At 32.1% G+C, this 16,806-nt stretch overlaps 1 protein-coding gene across 1 annotated transcript; it reads left to right on the top strand.

The window, feature by feature from the left end:
- The first annotated feature begins 4,082 nt into the window (after window positions 1-4,082).
- Window positions 4,083-16,712, top strand: LOC111704921 (uncharacterized). Its single transcript, XM_023477312.1, has 17 exons — window positions 4,083-4,228; window positions 4,333-4,411; window positions 5,485-5,612; window positions 5,942-6,001; window positions 7,986-8,074; window positions 8,469-8,537; window positions 9,368-9,401; window positions 9,480-9,520; window positions 9,815-9,854; window positions 10,245-10,335; window positions 10,980-11,039; window positions 11,331-11,481; window positions 11,651-11,840; window positions 12,766-12,811; window positions 13,305-13,359; window positions 14,097-14,196; window positions 15,359-16,712. The coding sequence occupies exons 2-17, from the start codon at window positions 4,367-4,369 to the stop codon at window positions 15,429-15,431; spliced, it is 1,272 nt and encodes a 423-aa protein (XP_023333080.1). The 5' UTR covers window positions 4,083-4,228; window positions 4,333-4,366; the 3' UTR covers window positions 15,432-16,712.
- Window positions 16,713-16,806: the final 94 nt, after the last annotated feature.

Raw genomic sequence — 16,806 nt, 5'->3', positions numbered from 1 at the left:
GAATTTTTTTAAACGATCGTTTCAATTTTCGTTTTTTCTTCGTCGTTTTCAAAACGAAACGATCGTTTTTAAAGAAAAGTGGAAACGATCCATCCCTACTTGTGACTAGTAAGTTAACCCCATAAAAGTACAAAAAAGTACACTTTTCTGTTTTTCTAAAATTGTATTATGTTTACTTTTGATTGTATAAACTGTTAATGATTTCTTTATTTAATTGTACTGCGAGCAAAGGATATTTCTTTGAAACAGATTCTTCTTTTTAATTATTATAGTACAAGACTTTCATATACTTTGTAAAATTGTGATTTTGATATAAATATGTAATATGTCATATAAATACTTTTCTACATCAAATATATAATATTTTCCATTGAATACGTTTAGGTGTGTATTATGTAAATATTACAGCGCACTGCACAAAGTTCAAGTTCCTTAAGAAATATTTCTTACATAACACATCTTTTAAAAACCGATTTAGGGGCTAAAAAAATGTATTAAGATTAATTATGACTTATCTAAAATATGAAAAATACGTGCTAAAAAAGCTCAAACGAGACTGAAACCACTGTATGTATAAAGCTATGCAAATTCATCAATTTTAGTTAACATTTCGCGATGTTTATGAATTTGGCGGTAAAATGTTGAAAGAAAGTTGATTGATTTATTTCTAATTATCTAATTCAGAGGTACATGTATGTATACAAATAAAGACAATTTGATTTTAAATGAGCTCAATTCACCGTCTGTGCGTGCACCTTGATCTCTTTCCAGGGTCAAGTCTGGTGCGCGTGCGCCTAAAAGTCTCACAGTTCGGCTTCAGTGCGCACTCCGTGAAGTTAGTGTCCGCTGCAAACCGGAAATGAAAGTACAGTGATCTGTGAAGAAAACTGATTTTTTTGCAACATTTTTCTCCCAATTTTATAACATTTTATAACGAATGAGAACTATTACGTACAAAAGAGTAATTTAATAATGTTAGTAATTGGAAATTCAGGGCGCTTCGCGCCCTTCTTTCTAGGCTTTTAGGGTGCTTCGCGCCCATCTTCTATTTAAACTTTTAATTATGGCTTTATCTGTGAGCATCTTCTCTTTGTACAGTATAAAACAAAAACAAAAAAGTTTGCGGATTTCATAATATTTTTTCGCGCATCTATATATAAATTTGGCTTGTCTGTCTGTTTGTCTGATTGTTTGTTTGTATCCAATAAACGTCAAAACGGCTGAAACGACCGGGCCCAAATTTTTTGTGGGACATCTAGGGACCCCAGGGAAGGTTTATGAATGATTGAAATTTTAAAAAATTGTGTTTTAAAGGTTTTTAATTTTGTAAAAAATTTAAATTTTTAAAAATCCGCAATTTTTTTCATCTTTGTTTTGAAATGTAAACAAAAAGAACATGTTCACAATTTAAATAGAAGATGGGCGCGAAGCACCCTAAAAGCCTAGAAAGAAAACTAGAAATTCAAGGCGCTTCGCCTTGAATTTCTAGTTTTCAAAATTTTACAAAAATAAAAAACTTTTAAACACAAATTTTTAAAATTTTAATCATTCATAAACCTTCCCTGGGGTCCCTAGATGTCCCACAAAAAATTTGGGCCCGATCGGTTCAGCCGTTTTGACGTTTATTGGATACAGACAAACAAACAGATAAACAGACAAGCCAAATTTATATATAGATGAATTCTTTGAATCCAAAATGATATATGTACTTTGCTTATGTTGGTAATGGTTTCTGTATAGTGCATACTTATATCATTAGATTATATAATAGATTGTAATTAATCTTTAGGAATAAGATTGACTTTCTTTATTGTTCATGTAATTTTTCATTACAAAAATTACTGTGGCATTTTTAATTCTGCCGAAGTAATTAATGTGCCAAAATTGAATAAGTTACGAATATTTAAAATTTTTTTTGATATTTAATAATTTACTAACTTATTTATATGAATCTTGGTTCCCTTAAGCAATAGAAGGAATTAATGATAGAGATTATTTTACATAATAAGATATATTTCACCCTCATTTTAACGACTCCAAAATTAATAGAGTGTATTCATTTTTCATAAGTTATATTATGCATCAACTATATTAAAGAGAATTGGGTCTGTCTTGTGTTAATTGTGTATTAAGCCATTGGAATATTTAAAATCATATCTTGAGTTTAACACTCGACTTACTAGTAATGAGTCGCACTTTCTAAAAAATGAAACTTAATAAGATTTCTCTGTTTCTACTCTCTATGCATATAATTACATCATCTATCTATCTATCTATCTAGTGCATATCCGATACCCCCTAAAGGCAGGTATATCAAGTATCTATCTATCCCTGTATCCGTGTATCTATCTATCTATCTAACTAACTATCTAAACTATATTCCCCCTCATACACCTTAGCGATGCATACAGCATAACTACGACTAGAAGAGGAGTGTAATCCTTGCTACAGCTGTTCAATGTTTATATCAGAAATCCTTTGTGTATGTACAATAACATAAATATGTTAACAATACTCTGATTAAAAGTGAAATTAAGTGAAACTTAACACCTGCGTTTGGCCTTTTCCTTACAAACTTCTGTAAAAGTGTGAAATCAAATTCTACGTTATTATATGACCTATTTTAACAAATTTTAATAGCTAGTTTGAAAAAAACAACAATAAAAAGTATAAGATTTAAACTTTTGAATAAAATTTCTTCCAAGTTTACGTATAGTCTTCAAACTTTTGACATCTCTTCTTAAAGTTTCAAAAACATTACAAGGGTCAGTAAAAAAAACTACGATTTACTGGTGGATTACGTCATGTTAAATCCAGTTTGACATCTATTATATTTATTTGTTCTTGGAGAACATTTACTGAGGTACATTTTAAGTAACAATTCTTTAATAATTAGATGACAAATAAAGTTTTATATTCAATATTTCTGATTACATTTGGAGTAAACTTTTCGACTACTTTTAGGTTTTTAAAGACTTTTTTTTATTTAAAAATTAACTTGTTATGACAACTAATTCCTAAAAGTTTACTTCATTACTTCATCGAAATTGAGGCCTGATTTTACAAATAATTTGAATAAAATTGACTTGAAATGAGGCCTGATGAGTCACCAGAACGTGACATACAAGAAACATGTGTCACCTTTTTCCTTTTATCGTGATTTAAATATTCTGAAGTGAATTGCTAACAAAAAAATGTTTCCTCCAAATTTTTGTGATTTTTATTAAGGTTTATTGGGTCTGTCCTAGTATACGATTTTTGGACCCCCCCCCCGTGCTCCAAAAATCGTTCGTTAAGAAAATACCAATTTTGGCAGTAAACACAATCCTTTTCGCTTAATCGTGGATATTTTTATGATAATATAGAAAAAAAAACTATTTTCGTTGTAACACTAACAATACATATGCACTTAGATATTGATTGTAATCATCTATTTTACAGTTTTCTAATTATAACTGTAGTCAAAAATACATAAAATAATTTGTTAGAATTCAAATTAGAGAAAGTTTAAGATAATTTAAACAAAAATACATAAACTAAAAAAACTAAAATTTTCTAAATCTTATTTCTTTTACTACTACCTTTATAATATTCCCAAATATAACAGGTATTCATCTAGTTTATTAAAAATTGGTGGAGAAATCGGATTTCAAGGTGGCCAAGACCGGATTTTTAGAAATATGGTGTGGGGGGGGGGGGTTAAGTTACTCGTACTTTTCTGATTAAAAAAACATACGTAATATTTTCATATTTGCTTTGACTTGAGTTTTTTTTCTTCAAAATTTAGAATTTAGAGGGTATATTAGTGATGCAAAAAAATTACATTTCTTTGATGTAAAGTGTACAATAAAAAGCATCAAAACTTTGTATTAATAATTATTGTTTTAAATATTCTAAATATTGATCAACTTTATAGTTAATATTATGTTATTATCTTATATTACAATTTTAACAACTTTCTTTGTTTTCAGCAATTTCATTTTCAAATTTATAAAAATATATATTTTATTCATCAACAAAGGCCATACTTACAATACTGCTTTATATAAATGTTAGTTATATATATAATATACATATTCTGTATTAACGTAATAACCTTATCTTTTTCAGTTAAATCTATAAGCTTCCTAAGGCTGCCAAAAATGCACAAATATAGTTGAAAAGTCCAGAATGATCTTAATATGAATCGATTTGGACGAAACACTGAATTTTGCCACAGAAAATCAAGGAAAAAGTTTATTTAAAAAAAAATAAAAATAGTTTTTACTAATAAGTATTTGTAAACATTAAATATGTCCTTTTTTGAAAAATAAAAAACTTTGAACTTAACAGTTATGGATAAGTGAACCTACAATACAACCTCAAAATGTTGAAAACTAAGCGAAAACAAAAAGTAAATTATTTAGTAGAGGTTAGTATGCATTAATATTAGTTTTTAGACATACATTTTTAAATAGCTCTCCCATATGTTTGTTAAACCGCTGTTGTATAAAAATGCTTTGTGGTTAATTTTACGTGATTAAACTTTTTTCAAAGTAAAAAGGATTTCTTCAGAATTCAACCTTTTTTCTGAGTCTGCGATTCAAAAACTTCGGCTCGAGTCGTAATTTCTTAAACCCGACTTTAAGACCTAATCTTCGACCCAACTCTAACGACAGCTTGTGCCACGTGACGGACAGCTGACACTTGCAAGATCTTCTGCTCGACTAAAGGAGTGGTCCAATGAAAATAAAACGGACCTTTGTTGGTTTTAGTGGAAAATAAGGCTCAATGTTGAGTCTTGTTCTAATAAAAAAACCCGGAATGCGCCAATTCCAACCTTGAAAATAGAATAGAATATTAAACCGTTTTTTTAAACTCAATTCTGTGGACATTAATATGCAGCTTGAATCCGAAAGCTCAAGCCGTGAATAAGGCCCAACGACAGCTTAGACCCGAGCCGTTTTTTCCCGAATTTTTAAAATCGCGGGCTCTGGACATATTATTCATCATGCAATCTTTGTGGTTGGTTTAACATTGTTTTAGTTCAGTTTTCTTTCATTGTAAGCCGAGAAAACAATTGATTCACAAAACTTGAAAATACAGTGGGAGTTGGGACCCATACAATAGTGCATGGAAAAAAAGACGATTTTTCAACTGAAATTATGATTTTGAATGGTCCAATGACCAAATAACTTTTTCACTTAAAAAGTAGAATTTTACAAAATAAAATACAGATAATATTGCTTAAACCTCGTCTCCTATTCTACATTGCTATGATTGCCACTGCACCCTTAACTAAGATTTTGTTGCGTGTTGCGGTGATCTACGGTACTCTTGTGTTTAATAAGTGTATTAGGAATTGTTTATCAATGATTTGAAAAAACTGGGATATTTTTTTTTTATTTTGAAGGAATTCGTTGAATAGATCATGAATATATGGGGTTTTTGTTATTATTTTAATAAATTTAAATTTTGAGAAGCTAGTTAAACAGTATATATTAGGACTGGCCGGATAACATGAGCATGGATGAGGCCGCCTTCGAGAAGTACGCCCAGCATCTTGAGCTCGAGGATTTCGAGGAAGAGGTCGTAGGACTAACCGGCAGCGCGCAGCAGCTGGTAGCTGCCAGGTACAGTCAGACACATAGATAGATAGATAGATAGATAGATAGATAGATAGATAGATAGATAGATAGATAGATAGATAGATAGATAGATAGATAGATAGATAGATAGATAGATAGATAGATAGATAGATAGATAGATAGATAGATAGATAGATAGATAGATATCCATGTATATCTCTTTAAAAGTCAATTATATTCATCCGCGGTTTCTCTTCATAAGTAACTTGCCACAGAAACAATGAAGGAAATTGTAAAAATTCAATACTTCTTTAAATAGATATAGGGTCTCTTGAAGTTCCAAGAACAGTCCCTTTTAAAAAACATATTTGCAGAAGAGACACAATAGAGAAACTGCGAGCTAGTGCAACATACTTGGATAGTATTTGGTTGAGGTAATTATACGATTAATATATTAACTAATATTAATTCAATTTGAGAATAACTACCTGAAGTGCCCGGCGTTGCCCGTGGAATTTAAAAAAGATTAAAAAACTATTTTTCAAATAAAAATTAGCCTATGTCACTCCCAGCCCAACCCAGGGTATCCATGGGTTTCCTAAAAAAATGTCAGCCTATTCGGTCTAGCCGTTTGGTCAGCTATTGATATATATATATATGAGCAAAAATGATTTAATAAATCAATCAGATAATGAATTATAAATGAATAAATAAAAAATATATGAAACTGTTGTGTACTTTATCATTCATACTCACTTCATGGTGAATTTTATTTTTGACGTGCTACAAAGTAATCATCGTGCTATAATGTTAATTTAGGTCCATATATTAATATATTGTGATTGGTTCCCAGATTTTCTCCAAAAACGAACCTGTAAAATCTTTCCCTGAGATGTTTAGAAAGATGAAAATTTCCCTGTATGATAATTGAAGGACTGTCGTATGGTTTTGGTGAATTGTATTGGCGTACTAAGCCTAGGGGTGTCAGAAATAATTTTTTTTGCATATTTTTAAAAACTCCTATAAAATTATTTTTCAAAAATTTTTTTGTTCTGGATGATTGCAAATATCTATCTAAAACTTTCTTAAACCGGCATATTTTTTCTATATTCATTTAGTGAAGAGTTTGAGTCAAAATAAGTATTTATAAATATTGCTTTATATCGAGTAGCTATCCTTAAACATACCGATGTGAAACCTTTCAGGAAGTAGGAAAGATTCTACAAACAAAAAGGGCCAAACCACCTCTATTAGTGGTTTAAAACTAAATAGCTGATGATTCATTGGAGGGAAGGGAGGAATGGCAAAATCACCAATTTCTAATTCCCAAATCTTTTCATGGAAAGTGATTGTAACATGGTATACAGAGTACTTCAGAGTACAGGGTACAATAATGTACTGCAAAGTACTGGGCTTTACTGTGGTATACTGGGGGTGGGGGAGGGGATACAGAAACCAAACAAAATTTTTATTTTTAATAACAAAATATAAATAGAGTCAGAAGTACTTCTAGGCATATTTTCTTTATAGCTTTGCACTATTTTCATGGACGAAAAAGCTGGTTTAATACTAATCAGCTGATCACTTAATGGAGGGAGGGATGGCAACCACGCCAATTTGTAATCCCCATATCTGCAGGGTACTGCTGGGTACTTGGGGTACTTTGGGGTACTATGGGGTGCTGTGGGGTGCTGTGGGGTGCTGTGGGGTACTGTGGGGTACTGTGGGGTACTGTGTGGGTACTGTGTGGGTACTATGGGGTACTGTGTGGTAATGTGGGGTTACTGCAGGGTACTGAATGGTAGTGCGGGTTACTGCTGGTTACTACTGGGTACTGAGGAGTACTGGGTGGTATTGGGGTGCACTGGGGAGGTTAATAGGGGTACTGGGGGTATTGCCGGGTACTGCGGGATACTGTGGGTACTAGAGAGTAATAGAGAATACTGTGTTGTTCTGTTTGGTTTGGCAACTTTTTTTTGCAGAATATTTGCTACTTTCTAAAAGGTTTCACATCGGTATGTTTAAGGATATCTACTCGATATAAAGCAATAATTATCAATAATTATTTTGACTCTTAACAAAGTGAATTTAGAAAAAGCATGTCGGTTTAAGGCTTAATACGTCAAAATAATACACCAAAACCTTACTGCTGTCCTTAAATTAACATACAGGGAAATTTTCATCTTTCAAAACATTACAGGGAAAGATTTAACAGGTTCTTTAGGATATTTCCAAAATATTTTTCTCAATTTTTCTCAATAAAAATAAAATTGAAATTAACTTAAAATTTTTATTTTCTAGTGCTAGTATATATCTAGGTGTAGGGTGAGTAAGACTATGGGTACTAGTGCTAGTATATACATATATCTAGGTGCAGGGTTAGTAAGACTAAGGGTACTAATGCTAGTATATATCTAGGTGTAGGGTGAGTAAGACTATGGGTACAAGTGCTAGTATGGTGGGCGGAGGCCTAACTATAGCTGGAGGAATACTCACTACCCTAACAGGTTCTTTAATTGAATAATTTAAAATAAAAGGGACTTGACCTTCCATTTTAAGAGAGCTTTGCCCCGATTTACAACGGTACCCTTAACACTTTAATGTGATCTAAGATGTAAAAAATACCATAATTTTTCTGACTTTAAAAGTGTTTATGACTGTGAATTTATCCATTGTTTCTTATATGCAAGAAATACGGATGTCATTTTTGCAGAGAAATCACAAATGAAAATAAACAGTTTAAATAAACAAAAACATGCAAATCTAATTAACAGTCAAACCTTTTAAGGGAACTGATGTAAATCGGGCATTGCCATCTTTGCATGGAGGTTCACTTGAAGTTATGCAAACAGTCCCTTTGAATAAAATAATATTATATGAGACTAATGTGTTTATATCTAGCTGGTGCTGCAGCTCCTATACTGATTGCTGGAATAGCGACATCTAGTGTTGGGGCAGCAACTAATATAGGTATTTATCACAGATAATACAGATATTTTTGTATAGATTCATTTATACGGTGGTAGGCGATTATATCAATTCAACAAAGTCGAATTTCTATTTCAATTATTGATTTTTATCAAGCTTTCAAACAGCATGAATACACAAAACATAGAAACAAAGAGAAGCTGCCAATTAACAAAGCTTCCCTTTAAGTACTTGTAAACTTGTAATGCAAAAAAAAGCTTCTTAACAATTAAAACTGAAATAAGAGGTAGTCTTCATTATATTGATATAATTGCCTACCACCATAGAAAATACAGTATTTCAAAGCTCCCTTGAATTTAATCTAATTTACTAAATTAATCTGATTTTCTCATACCCATAAAGAAACAGATTACTCGCCTAAAACTCTAATGTTTCAATTCTTATATATTTAAAATTTGATATCGTAGACCTGTGATAATTTAAACTATAAACCACGCTATATCAAATAATAAAAGTTTGAAATATCTAAGGTTTACACACAGCAATTGTGCAGTTTGCATAATTCCTTTTTATAAGCTATTTAGTTAAACTGTTTACACACAGATTTCACTATTTACTTTTATATTCCACAGTATTCTGGTTCTCACTGTATGTATGTGTCTTAGTTTATCTAATTGTATACGCAAATTATTGTTTTCTTGGAAAACTGCAGTGGAGTAAAATAATTTTGTTGTATTCTTTTTTATTTGTAGTTAAAAAAAATAAGTTTGTGAATATTTGTCTCACCATTTTGAAATTTTGAACTAAAAATATTTTAATAATAATATATAAAATATTATCATAATAATATAAATAATATATATTTAATCTAGGAACCAGTGTAATCGAGAAAATACTCAACAGCAGGTAAAAATTCTGAAACAAAATATTGAAAATATAATTTTTGAATTTTAAAATGTTAACATTTTTTTTATTTATTTCCAGACAAATCAAAGATATGAATGCAGCCCTGGAAAGAGACAAAGGAAACTTTTAATTTTAAATATTTATAATCTTTAGACATTTGAAAAGGAATTAAGTCTCTGCTACAAACTCAAACTGTGTAATTCTTTTATCTTTGTAACCTTCTTTTATCTTTAAACTTAGACTATTTGACCCAACAGAATGTATAGTTTGAAATATCTAAGGTCTACGGCATTGGGTTGCACATATATGATATATAGGGATTAGAAAATCAAAGTTTCTTGCAAAGACTCAATTCCTTTAAGCTCTAAATAATAACAGTTTTTATTTGATTTAAAATAGTTTTGTTTGTGTAGATATAACGTTAAAGATGGAATCCCAAATAGATGATATAAGGTATTTCGTTTTAAAGGAAATATTCATAAATTTAATCACAGAGACTTTACTAATAAGTGTAATACAGTTAAGGGTTTATTAATCGAATCTGCGCTCTAAGACCTGGGAATAAAGCTTATTTTGTAATAAATTCTAAAAATGTATTTTTGTACCAACAGGACAGCAGGAATCTATTAGAATTTTTTTTAAAATTGACAAATTAATTATTAAATGTTAGTGTAAAATTGAAGAACTAATTGTAACAACCAAGGATTATATGCTATATCTTTAAATTATTGAATACAAAACCCTTGCCGACTTTTTTGTCGAACTATGCATAAAATAATGAATACGAAAATTATTTCACTTTTTCTTGTTATCATAAGTTACTGTAATGAAACTATGTTGTAGACGATATAAAGATTCTGTTCACCTCTCTCTACTTCTGCTTTCTATTGAGAAGTTTCTGGGTAGTAACCATCTTATTTTCACCATTCTTCAGGTTAGTGCTAGTCTCAATTCCTTTACATTGCATTTCTGATTTAAAAAGGAAGTTAAGGCTTTTTGTGGGATATTTCATCTTTCTATTTTGATGTTTAATGTGTATACACTTACAGTAAACAATGTTCTGTATGAACTACTCTGCTAAATATTCTTATTAAAGGAAAACTGTTCCTTTCTATCATAAGTTAGTGAAAAATAATTTTTAAAGGGAGTGACCGGCAATGCATGGTGGTTGAACTGAATATGTAGAATTGTGAATACATTTTTTAGGATTCAGTTGAGACTTATAAAACTTTTCTACGAATATCTTTGCAACCCGATGTCGTAGATCTTGGCTATTTTAAAGTATAAATTCTGTTAAATCAAATAATAAAGTTGGAAATATTGAAGGTTTACATTATCTGGTTGCAAAGATTTATATGGGATTAGAAAATTTCAGTTTGTTGGAAAAAACTCATTTCCCTTTTTTGCTGAGATAGCAGAGATTATTTTAATTGTTACACAAAAATAATAAAAGAAATGATAATTTTAATAGTTTTTTGATGTTCTTCTATGTAATAGGCGGTACATTATCTAATAGATAGCTGATGCCCTCAATATTGAAGAAATCTACATGTATAATTACAAACTACATTATTTTAGGGAATTCTTTTGTACGATATATCTAGTACTCTCCCCTTCGCTACAGGCCTCGCGGTCCAGGTATTTCATATATATTCTATAGCAAACACCCCCAGTCGTAAAATTTACAAAATGTGGTCTGCCATCTTCACAACTTTAAAGTTGACGGAGCCACAAAGAAATTTTGTACTGACTTAATATTATTTAATGAAGTTATTAAATTGTCTTAATTTCTAATATCTGTCAATTTTAATGAATACTCGATTTTTGAAACACCCCAGACCATTTATTGAATATCAACACCCCAGACCATTTATTGAATATCAGAAATCAAAGAGAAACCCTTCAAAAAATTAATTCAATGTGTTTAAGGGAGCTGAATCCATAGCCGTAGCTGCTATATCTGGAGCAGCCTCTAAAGCAGCAGCTAGTGTTGTCGGAGGAGCAGCTGTAAATCCAGCTGCTATTGGACAAGCTACAGGAGCTGTTGTAGGAAGCTGTGCAGCTGCAGCCACAGCTGTAGGTAGATTGAAAAGCACAATTGCTATTTTTAATCATCAGAATATCTTACATACATACGTAAAGTCTTCTTCTTAATCTACAGTTCATTGGGCCTAGTGTACATATTTAATTTTCAATTTAAAAATTAAAATAAAAAAATAATTCCTTTGACAAAACTTTATATTTTCCAGGTCTTGCAGCAGGAACAGCTGCTGGGTCAACAGCTTTAGCAGCTGTTGAAGTAGCTACAACAGCTGGAAGTAGTGCAGCTGCTGTTGCTACAACAGCTGGCAACAGTGCAGCAGCTGTTAACGGAAGCATGGCTGTGATATCAACGTCTGGAAAAGAAACTGCTGTCAGTTTACTTAAGAAGACAGCAAGGTACACCTTTTATTGGATTTTAAAAAAAGTTTATCGAAAAATCTGAGTTCGGAAATTTTGTGTATCGTACCTCGTAATCGTTAATCTGAAACGCCAGAACTTTTAAATTTGCGGATCCATGTTTGATCTCTTAAAGTTATGGGTATGCACATGCAGGAAACCAAGGGATATAGGAGAGGAATTAAATGTATTTAAGTAAAAAAGCTAAATAATTATAATCAAAAAACGTTAAACTATAATTCTTTAATTTTCAAGTGACCCTTCATTTATATATTGGCATGTCTGATTCACAACTAGTGTTATTAATTGTTTTGAATCGTTTTTAGATCAAAATTGGTAAATTTTCCAAGATTTTAAAACTGTATTATTTTAAATTTTGCTTATAATTTAAATTTGCGATATCTTTAATCTAAACAATAAAAAAAAGAAAACCGGTTCTTCAACACGCTCGTTTTTTCATCGTTTTTATGTCTTTTAGCATGTATCTTCTGCCAGGGTCCAAGTATGAAAAAGTTTAAGAAAAACATTATGTCAAATTTTGATCCTGAAAACAAATATAGCCAAAAACGACCCGAAAACGACCCAAAAACGACCCAAAAACGAACCAGAAACGAACCACGGAAGGAAGACACTTCCCAATTCACAACAGTATCCTTAAAAGCTTTGTCTGATCAAGCATGAATTAGTTATCCATAATTTTGATTTTAAAAGCCGATTATTTTATGTATTTATTTTGTGGTTATCTCTCCAGTAATGACAATAAACAATGTTATCTTTAACTTATTAATAAGGTAAAGGTTCAAATAGTACCGTTATAAATCAGGGATACCCATCTTTAAATGGACGGTCATATAAAATACAAAGACAGTCCCTGTATGTGAATTCTCTTGTTTTTAATCTCACTGTAAATAAAATGTTTGTTAAGGGATGGAGTAAAATACAATCCTATTGATGCCGGAGTGTTTGTGGAGGTAAATATAAATATATAAATATATAAATATATAGATATATAATAAGTAAATATGTAAATATATAAATATATAAATTTTAATCTTAGGTGTTTCGAAATCTATTTCTTATAAAAAAATCTGAATAGAGACAAAACTAAGCACTTTTCGAATTTTTTTAGAGGGTTGCCGACAAAGGACGAGAATGTAAAGACGACTTGAAACGCTTCGAACATGACGATCCTAAGTTTTATACAAATCATTATGCCTTGGATGTTGCATCTATCAATGGCCAACTTGATGATTTGTTAAAGAAAGAAAGAAGTTTTTTAGTTGCAGGGAATCATGAATATAAGAAAACGGACAGTATAAATTCCCCACAGTCGTCTCTGAAGTCTCATCCTTTGTGGGTAACCCTGTGAATAAGAATATCAGGCACTAGGCAATTAAAAAAGCTAGGAGGCTAAAATGTATTATACAAACACCGTTTATAACATAAATAATAATTTTTTTCCAGAGCGGTAAAGTGATTGGGCAGAATAGTATACGGGTTGCAGGCCAGGTTATTATAGGTAACATACAACCATACTACATACCAAAGTGATTAAATACTAAAGTGGGCCAAACTCATAGTTGGATAACGACATTTTATGTCCCAAGTATTTAAAAATAATATATATACATATATAGTAACTATATACCAAAGTGATTAAATACTTAAGTGGGCAAAACTCATAGTTGGATTGAAATCTTTTCATGCAATTATTTCCAAACCAAATAAAACCTTATGGCCCAACCTGTCGTCGTTGCCTTAGTCTGTTCCACTTTAGTATTTATTCACTTTGACTACATACAGGGTCTTCCACTAAACATGAAAATTATAAAAAGATAATAAAAAAATTACAAGTCTTTTGAGCTTACATTCAATTTATAATTAGATTGAATGTTAGGAAGATTTTAATGCTATCAACGAATTTGTGTATAATGAAAAATGTCTGTAAAATCACATAAGTGGTTTAAAACACTAAATTCATATATTAAGACGAAATTAAAAATTAAAAACTAAAGGATTCGAGTCTTTGCCACAAACTCAAATTTTCTAATCACTATAGCTTTGCAACCTGACGGTATGAAGCTTTGCTATTTCAAACTCTTATTACTTGAGCTAACAGAATTCATAGTTTAAAATATCTAAGGTCCAAGACATAGGGTTGCAAAGATGTAGGAAAAAGAAAATCAGAGTTTGTTGCTAAGACTCAATTCCTTCATAAATTCGTTAGAAAATAATCTTTAAAAAGTTTAATTGCAGGAATCAGCGCAGCATTTCTTGTTTGGGACGCCATTGATCTTGGATTTACAATCAGTGATCTAGTCAAACGACAGGGTAGTCAGGCAGCCAGGACACTCAGGTAGTTTAGAGGACAGGGTAGTCAGGCACCAAGGACACTCAGGTAGTTTAGATGACAGGGTGGTCAGGCAGCCAGGACACTCAGGTAGTTTAGAGGACAGGGAAGTCAGGCAGCCAGGACACTCAGGTAGTTTAGAGGACAGGGTAGTCAGGCAGCCAGGACACTGAGGTAGTTTAGAGGACAGGGTAGTCAGGCGGCCAGAACACTCAGGTAGTTTAGAGGCAGGGTAGTCAGAGTTTAGAGGAAAGGGTAGTCAGGTAGTTTAGAGGACATGGTAATCGTGTAGTTAAGAGGACAGGGTGGTCAGGTAGTTTAGAGGCAGGGTAGTCAGGTAGTTTAGAGGACAGGGTATTCAAGTAGTTTAGAGGACAGGTAGTCCGGTAATTTATAGGAGAAAATATATAGGTAGTTTTAAGACAGGTTAGCTGGGTAGTTTAGAGGACAGGGTAGTCGTGTATTTAAAAGGACAGTGAATAAGGTAGTTTAGATGACAGGGTAATCAGGTAGTTTAGAGGACAGGGTAGTCGTGGAGTTGAGAGGACAGTTAGTAAGGTAGTTTAGAGGACAGGATATTCAGGTAGTTTAGAAAGATTGGATAATCAGGTAGTTTAGAGGACATGGTTGCCAGGAAGGTAGTTTAGAGGACAGGGTAGTCAGGTAGTTTAGAGGAGAGGAAAGGTAGTTTTAAGGACAAGGTAGTCAGGCAGCCAGCCATTTGGTTAAAGGTTTAATAACGGATTAGTCAAGTGTTTAAGAGTTTATCGAGTAGTCAGGTAGCCAGGTAGTTTGGAGGACAGTGTGTATATAGTAAGGTAGTCAAGACTCAGGTAGTTTAAGGGACATTAAGGACATTAATTTAATCAGCACCATTAATGTTCTTTACAGTTTATTCCAGAACTTCGGAGCAATTGAAGAATTTATAAAATGTCGTCTTCTACGCCTACTGATAATGTAATGCTGCAGATATTACTTTTTTGCTTGATTAATAATATGAAGGTCTTAAAAATGCTCCCGAATGTTTTATTGCCTTTTATTTATTTTTTCACTGTCTTGAGATTTAGGTTTAAATAGTATAAAACCAATTGGAAAACATTGTAAAGACGAAATTTTATAAATTCTTTCGATTCTCCAACTTTCTTTGTTTAACTGTACTTTGTTTCAGAGAGAAAGCTGATATCCTTGAGAATGCATTGGAAGAGACAATAGGAACCTATTCTCTTCGTTTACCAGACTAATAGGAACCTATTCTCTTTGTTCACCAGACTAATTGTTTAAACGTGATATTTCAAGAAAGTCTGAAACCTATCCAATCAGTTTATTATAGCTATTAACCAGTGAGAAACTTGCATTATTATTCAAGTAGTATAAAATTGGGCCTGTAAATCACAAGGTGCGTGTTATCAGAGATAATTCTAAACCGGGCATATTGTTTAAAATTAAAATTTGGAAAAATAAATAAACGTAAAAAACCTAACCCGATCTATGAAGATTGCATTGCCAATTTGAAATCAAAATAAACATCTAGCAACATAGAGCAATGCCCAGTCAGTTACTATAAAAGTCTGGAAATCGGAATCATATCAAGTCTGAAAAACGGAATTAAATGCTTGGAAACTAGAATCTTGAGACTGGAATCCAGAATTTTGAGACTGGAAACCAGAATCTGAGACTAGAAACCAGAATCTTGAGACTGGAAACCGGAATCTTGAGACTGGAAACCAGAATCTGAGACTAGAAACCAGAATCCGAGACTAGAAACCAGAATCTTGAGACTGGAAACCAGAATCTTGAGACTGTAAACCGGAATCTTGAGACTGGAAACCAGAATCTGAGACTAGAAACCAGAATCTGAGACTGGAAACCAGAATCTTGAGACTGGAAACCAGAATCTTGAGACTGTAAACCGGAATCTTGAGACTGGAAACCAGAATCTGAGACTAGAAACCAGAATCTTGAGACTATAACCCAGAATCTTGAGACTGGAAACCAAAATCTTGGGACTGGAAACCAGAATCTTGAGACTATAAACTAGAATCTTGAGACTGGAAACCAGAATCTTGAGATTGGAAACCAGACTATTGAGACTGAAAACCAGAATCTTCAGACTGGAATAAGAATATTGAGACTGGAAACCAGAATCTTGAGACTGGAAACCAGAATATTGAGACTGGAAACTAGAATCTTGAGACTGGCAACCAGAATCTTGAGACTGGAAACCAGAATCTTGTGACTGGAAACCAGAATCTTGAGACTGGAAACCAGAATCTGAGACTAGAAACCAGAATCTTGAGACTGGAAACCAGAATTTTGAGACTGGAAATCAGAATCTTGAGACTGGAAACCAGAATCTTGAACCTTGAAACCAGAATCTTGAGACTGGAAACCAGAATCTAGAGACTGGAAACTAGATCCTCAATCGGAACACCTAAATCAAGGTCCTTAGAACCAAAAGAATAAGTTTAAAATCACTTTATTACGTTAAAGATATTTTCTAAAAAACATGGTGAAAATTTGAGCACGTAGTTCATGTGTAAAATATACATGCAGTGTAAACTAAATGTTATACTTAAAAATATACTTATCCAGTCATTAATCACTGCTACTATATTC

This window comes from Eurytemora carolleeae, unplaced genomic scaffold, assembly GCF_000591075.1.
Source record: "Eurytemora carolleeae unplaced genomic scaffold, Eaff_2.0 scaffold376, whole genome shotgun sequence".
Lineage (NCBI taxonomy): Eukaryota > Metazoa > Arthropoda > Copepoda > Calanoida > Temoridae > Eurytemora > Eurytemora carolleeae.
Note: the sequence above shows the minus strand (reverse complement) of the source record. Positions and strands in the feature narration are given on the sequence as shown.